Raw genomic sequence first — 6,971 nt, 5'->3', positions numbered from 1 at the left:
GTTTTCGCAGATGAATTGAAATTAAAATTAAAAGTTAAATAAAATATTATTAAAATATATTTTTTCAATATTATTTTTATTTTGAGATTTGAAAAAATTGAATTGTTTATTTTATTGTGTAGAAATTGGGAAAAGTTGTAATAATTAGATAAAATGAGATGAGATGAGATGAGATGAGTTGAGAGGAATTATGAAAACAAACGAGGAATAAAAACTTAATTTATATTTACAACTAGTAGTAAATAAATGGGTATTTCAATATCTTAAAACATAAAAACTACACAATTATGTTGGCAAGATGCCACCATGTTGTACACCCAATTGACACTGTTGTCTGAGAACTTATTGCTCCTAGAGACTAATTAAAAAGGTAATCCTACTTCCCTAAACGCATGTGAACCTGTCCGTTGTCCCCAAGCATACCAGAGACGTTCACAACAAAGAATACATTCTAACTTCTAAGAAGCTCCACAGTGCAGAGTTCGGTTCAGACACTGGCAATCAGATCTATACTAAACGTATGAAAGATTAAGCCAAAAATCCCTACCGAATATTTGACAAGATGACACAAGGGATTATTAATCGTACATGTTAATAAGCATCTGCTCTACAAGCTCACTGCACATCACAAGCTCCCCGCACATCAAAAGCCTGTTGAAATAGAAGTTTTGAATGAGATATTTTACAAAACATAAACAATAATCATACATGTTAATAATTATCAGCTTTACAAGCAGGATTGCAAGTCTTATTGATGAATTCCTCTCATATGCAGCAGCCACCCAACAAAAAAATATCATGTTAATTTCTACCCAAATATAAAAATATCATATGTTAATTTCAACCCAAACATACAGATACTAATAACAGACTGTCTCAGGAATCTCTCTCTTTAAGAACCTAATAGTTTAAGTAATTGAAACAGATTCCTGATCCGTGCAAAACATCTAATGTCTAAGTACTCGAGCCAGATTAGTTTCTAAAATGCTACCATGCCAATGCAGTTGTCACTACTTATGGAATAAACACGACCCACAACCACCTTGCCTTAGTAACTCTCACTAAGATGCTATGCCACCTGCATTCCAATAAACTGCATCTGTAAGAAAAACCATCCACACTCGTGTTACAAGAATGGAATGGGAATAAAACTATAAAAGAGTCCCCAACCCAGCCACCCACCTTGATAGAAAGATTATTAAACGACAACCTAGCGGAATTTGTGCAGATATATAAAGCATAGAGAATTTACATATCCCCAGCAATTTACCTATTCTGTAAAAACACTCGTGACATCATTCGACGAAAAGTGGTGTAATATAGGGATGCCCACTTTTGTGTTCTCCATAAAATCAACATTTGGCTCCAGTTTCACTCTGTTGTTATCCACATATAATTTTCCGTGGCCTAAGTTGCTCATTGGTGATTCAAACTCGTCTACTGCAAATCGACTTGGAAAGCATGTCCCTTTACTGACAAATCCAAGATTCTGAAGACGTCCTTGATCAACCATTTCAACAGTTTTTGCAGTATAAGAACCCTGAATATCATGCCTATTAGGAGCAAAACCTGGCAACTGTCTGGCAGCACTAAATGTAATGGTCGAATTTTGACCTTGCTGACCCAAGTTGTTATTGGCATTTACAGAGCAAGAGGACATAGGAGATGAAATGGAACCTGGGGCTAAGTAGCCACCAGGCACACCCGCCGTAGTATTAAGACCCCCATTTGAGAATTGAGCAATATTCAGTGAAGAATTATTTGATCGAGATGAAACAAGACTGTAATCAATAACAGAACTCTGGTTAAAGTGGCAATTCTGACTGACTGAAGCAGGACTATCTCCTGCCTGCAAACTGGCAGATGACTGAGTGGGAACCACTAAGCAAGATGGCTGCACATTGATTAAACAGCCGGGCTCAGAAAGAATAGACTGCGGCTGCAATTCTTGTTGCTGCTGTCGTTGTTGCTGCTGCTGCTGCTGCCACAAATCCATCAACATGTTGGTATTCTGAGCACTCAGCCCAACAAGATTGTTACTAGGTCCTACTGTACCAAGGATATTGGATGGCCATGCTCCAAATCCAGAGGAAATGTCTTCAACAGAAGAAACTTTTGATTGCTGGAAGTGTTTTGAAATGTCGGATTGGCATTTTACCAAAGGCTGACCATAAGCCACTCCATGTTCAATGGGTATATGCTTGGATCCTTGTAACAATGCTTGTAGGAGAGCTGGCTGGTCCATTGCTGACATCAGGTTACCTGTTGGTCGACCTAAAAGCTCAGCATGCAGGGCTGCGAGTGTCTGTGGAGGAATTTGGCCAGAAGCAGCTAAAGCTTGGATGTCAAATTGTCCAAGTGAACCCAGTTTCACATTTGGATCCATAGGCCCACAGATGGTATTAGAAACTCCACTTTGTTGCTGAGCTACTCCACTTAATCTCTTCAAGTACAGCCTAAATTTCTGTAAATTCCAACCAGATGTTAGTTAGGAATTAACAAGAATCCATAAGTTAGAAATTATTATCAAAAGGCTTATACTGAAGCAAATTCTGAAATAAATTATTCAGTGTTTAAATAAACTTTATAACTGAAACTCCAAACCCTAGTAAGACCAAAACAAAAATTTACGAAACAAATAAAAAAAATACATAACACTGCCGACACACTCTAAATAGACAATATGCGGTGACAACGGTAAACAACTAGCCAATATATACTGAATATAGCACCTAAAATGACGCCTCCTGACTGAAAAGCAGCCTAGAATCTGACAAATAAATGGTTAATTTACAGCAAGCTCTGTGGGATGTTCTTTTGGGCTTTAGCTTGCCAGCCAGCTCAATAAAGCCCAGGGCAAACCGTTCTACATCAGAGTGGAACATATGCCATTTCACTCACAAAAAAGATATGGTTTATTCTGTTATTCATTTGACTTCCATAATTCATGCACAGAGATTATACATGCTCCCTTCTATTTTTTAAATGTCTTACATTCCTCTACCTTTTTTTTTTTTTTTTTTTTTGAATGGTAACATTCCTCTACTTTCTATAGATCATGCATAGAAGATTAACATGTAGGAAAGAATAAAACCTGCAAATGGCTGGCAACATTTTCTCTAGTTAAACCAGGTACATTCATCAATTCCAAAATTCTCTTTGGTACAGCCTCTGAAACAGAAGTCACAAAGTTCTAATCAGAAATAATCAAAAGAAGTAATAATCATTTATAAAATTACAAATAAGAAAAAGCTCTAGTGAACAGCAGTTCTACCAACATCATCCACAACATACAACAGTAGCAAACCTAAATACAAATCTAAAAGCAGAAAGAAAAGGTAGTTGAAGATCGTACTGTCAAGCCCAAGTTGGTTCACAGCACTGACAAATTGCTGATGGAGTTCTACAGACCACACTACACGTGGTTTCTTTGATGTGGACAGATCATCATTTTCTAATTCGCCATCATCTTCATCTTTAGCATTGCTTCTTTTTTTCTGAGCTTTCATTCCCTCTGCTCCTTCATTAGCAGAGGAAGCATATTCAGCATCATCATTTCCTCGTTTATGCCGGTCATTCTCTTCTAAGCTGCCAGAATGTTCAAGTTCTTTATTTTCATTCCACTTTTTCCTCAAAACATGCTGCCAGATATTTTTAAGCTCTTCCTCTCGTATAGGCTTAATCAAATAATCACAAGCCCCATGTCTGATTCCTTTCATGACAGCACTTGTTCTCCCATCAGCAGACATCACTGCAAAATTTATTGACGTGTTAATGTGAATGAGAAAAAGTTGAGCATAATTATGGCAAGAAATTATGATACTCACTAATAACAGGAAGATCCATTTCTAGCCCAACATGCTCTAGAAGCTTATAACCATCCATATCAGGCATATGTACATCGCTCAGTACAACGTCAAAACAACCTTTCCTCTCACGTAGGAGATTCAGAGCAACAGTAGCCTCAGAGCAAGTTGTAACTGTAACCAATGAAAAAATAGGGTTAGAACACTAATCAAAATCACATCATATACACCGCTAATGGGTTTATTTGATATCTAGATCCTTAATACTTACTTTGTGTTCAAAACAAGATGACAACATTTTCAGATGCACACACTATTTAAAAACCACATTTACCCTCTGAACATTCGGAACATGGGTAAACAAAGCACCAAAAAGTTGGCATCCAGCAGAAAAAAGTAGTCAATATCTCTGTACTTATAATGTTGCCCATCAGGACAATCTAAAAAATCACATCTAATATCCCCAATTCTCTACAAAAACAAAAATACTGGTCAAAATAAGAAGTAATTGTGTTGCCCCCCATACTTATCAAAAATAAATAAATAAAAATTGTGTTGCCCCCCTCCTTTTACCTTATCCAGAAAAAAAATAAAAATATAAGTAATAAAAAAAATTCACAACTTGTTTGCTTCCACATAGCAAAATAAGGTCAAATGAGATATAGTATGGGGTAAATAAGATAGGTTTCCGCCAATGGCCATTTAAAAAAATGGGAGAAGATTGAAGGGAGGGCAGAAGAAATGATAAACCAACCCAAGAACTCGGATTCGTCACTTATCTAAAAAAAGAAAGTTTTCTTTAACACAACAACTCAGCACAAAAAAAAAAAAAAAAAAGCAGAGGAGAAGATTTAAGGGAGGGCAGGAGATTATAAAAGCCCAAGAACTAAGGCTAAGAGAGAGAATGATACTACCGAAAAAAAGAAGAGAAAAAGGGCTGGAAAACAAAGCACAGAGCTTTTCAAAGTTTTTCTTCCAACACTAATTTGGTACCCCTTTTAATGCCCTTAAAATAGTATTTAAATAGGCTTATTTCCTAGGTATAAGCATTTTTTTTTATAGGTAAATAAGATTTTATTGATCGTAGGAATAGGTAAAAGCCCAAGTACACGGGACCTAGGTATAAGCATTAAAAAGACCCATAAGCCCAATGCATAGGGTAGGAAAAAAATAATCGTTGAAGACCTCAAATAGCTTGTAAAACAATATTAAAATATTTATGGTAGTTCTGCAAATTTTCATAACAATTCAGCACAAAATAAAAGGCTGAAAAAATAGAATTCAAAAGCCCACCTAAAAATAAATCTATACTGGAATATTTATTTTTTATATAAATGGTAGGATTACAGGCAATATTGTGTAGCTCAAAAGATTAGCTACCTTAGCGCGGTCTCAATTCAAGTTTCTAATAAAGCACACTCATTTCGGGACCCGATCAATAGATAATAGTTCACCCTCTCCATGTGCTTGCCATTTCACGCTTCTCAGTCAACAGAAAATATATTCCACTATCCAATGCTTTAAGGCAAAATCACATCTCAATAAGTTTTGTATAAAAGAAAGCACAATTACAACTGACGATACTCAATTTAAGAATGTCAAGGACCTGAAAAATCCCAAAGGAAAGATTACTGATTTCCTCCTAGTCTTGTAGTAGAGAAAATAGTCTTGCATACATATCCCATTTTTTTTCTAATACAAGGAAATACCAAAAGCAAAAGAAGCGACCCCACACCCGCAAGCAGACACCAAAAACACTGAAAAAGCAATCAAATTTGGATTTTATGCCCTGAAACCATTAATCACAAACTATTACTGCCCAGCAGAACATTTAATAAAAACCACACCCAAGCGCCAAGTAAACGCACCATTAGATTTCTGACCATAACAAATTAACCGAATTAAACCAAGCAAACAGTCAAAGTATAACAAAAAAGTAAACAAGCTCGAAGCATTTAAAGAACACACCAAGCATACTCTAGTTTATCACGAAAAAACCAAACGAATAGAAATCGGTAGAGCGCGTACCGTTATACCGGCACCGGTGGAGCATCTGCTCAATAATCCTCAGACAAGTGACGTCGTCGTCGACCACGAGAACCCTAAGGCCCGCCGGGAACTGCTCATACCCCATAACTTCAGGATCAGAACCAGAAGCACCACTGGCCTTACACGAGCTATAGCTGCCCGCAACGCAGGTTGTCACGCTCGACTGGGCCACTCTCTGCATGGCCGCCACAATAGAAAACCACAATCAAACACGCGCACACACTCACGGTCTCTCGCGCACTCAGTAAAAACTAAACCCTAGTTTGCCACTCTCTGACTCCACTTTGCGCCCCAGAGAGTGCTCGAATTCACCATATATACGGTCAATCGGAGCCAGATCTGATACAGTGAGCCCCGAATCCGCCAGAAAGTAAAGGGTAAAGAAACAAACAACAGATCCGTGTGAGAAAAATGGGTGAGTCGATGGCCTGGATTCTAGGATATTTTACAAGGCCGGGGAGCGTAGGGGCGTTTGGTGATTGAGAAAAGGCGGAATTGAACAAAAAGAAACCGAGAGAAAAAGACAAAAAACAGGGGAAGCGATAAAACATAACAAACAATCCAACCAACCCATAAACACTTATTACACGTAATATTAAAAAACGCGAAAATCTATTTAGGAATCTTATTTTATGTATCCAGCACACTCTACATATCCAGCAGATTCTTGATATTGAAAGTTTTCACAAAATATTTATGTTTTAATTTTTTTAAAGTTTTAATGGATCTTAGCAAAACTCTTAAGAAATTTAAAAACATTTAAAAATAAGATAAAAATTTTTAAAAAATTATATTCTCAAAACGGTATATAGAACACACATAATAAATTATTTATATGACATAATTTAATTTGAAAAATAAATTTTAGAAATTGAGTTTTACAAATCAAACTTTTACTATTTAAATTATGTGGATGGTGTATTCAATATACCGATTTGATAATAGAACAACTCAAAATTATCTATATGCTTATATAAAAAATTTTAAATTATAGCCCGAGTTAAATTTTTTGTAGCTTATATATATGAAGATGATTGCACATCTTAAGATTATGTCTAGTATTAATATATTTATATTTTTTTTATTAGCACCTGACAAGTAATTTTTCTGCAAGTG

The 6,971-nt window shown here is 36.2% G+C and overlaps 1 protein-coding gene across 9 annotated transcripts; it reads right to left on the bottom strand.

Annotated features, from left to right (window-relative positions):
• Positions 1-203: 203 nt before the first annotated feature.
• LOC121257726 (two-component response regulator ORR21) lies at positions 204-6,412 on the bottom strand. Of its 9 annotated transcripts, none has more exons than XR_005939271.1 (7): positions 5,835-6,412; positions 3,828-3,980; positions 3,356-3,751; positions 3,095-3,171; positions 1,271-2,464; positions 992-1,099; positions 204-651 (listed from the first exon to the last, which is right to left on the bottom strand). XR_005939271.1 is itself a non-coding variant. In XM_041158909.1 (7 exons), exons 1-5 carry the CDS (start codon positions 6,034-6,036, stop codon positions 1,271-1,273), a joined length of 2,022 nt encoding a protein of 673 aa, XP_041014843.1. In that variant the 5' UTR covers positions 6,037-6,412; the 3' UTR covers positions 204-651; positions 1,043-1,078. The 9 variants fall into 9 exon arrangements, 5 of the variants coding, with proteins under 5 accessions (XP_041014843.1, XP_041014842.1, XP_041014839.1 ...); XR_005939270.1 differs by having other exon boundaries at positions 1,043-1,099; XR_005939272.1 differs by having other exon boundaries at positions 1,048-1,099.
• Between the last annotated feature and the right edge of the window lie 559 nt (positions 6,413-6,971).

This window comes from Juglans microcarpa x Juglans regia, chromosome 3S (assembly GCF_004785595.1).
Source record: "Juglans microcarpa x Juglans regia isolate MS1-56 chromosome 3S, Jm3101_v1.0, whole genome shotgun sequence".
NCBI classification, from domain to species: Eukaryota; Viridiplantae; Streptophyta; class Magnoliopsida; order Fagales; family Juglandaceae; genus Juglans; species Juglans microcarpa x Juglans regia.
The sequence above is the reverse complement of the archived record's forward strand: the minus strand, read 5'-3'. Positions and strand labels throughout refer to the sequence as shown.

What these genes read in the sequence shown, in the direction of transcription:
- LOC121257726 (XM_041158909.1), bottom strand. Translation starts at nt 6,036, where the DNA reads ATGCAGAGAGTGGCCCAGTCGAGCGTGACAACCTGCGTTGCGGGCAGC. An exon ending in CCACCGGTGCCGGTATAACG is followed by an intron (nt 3,981 to 5,834) that starts GTACGCGCTCTA and finishes CATTGGTTACAG; the next exon opens with TTACAACTTGCTCTGAGGCT. An exon ending in AATGGATCTTCCTGTTATTA is followed by an intron (nt 3,752 to 3,827) that starts GTGAGTATCATA and finishes TAAATTTTGCAG; the next exon opens with TGATGTCTGCTGATGGGAGA.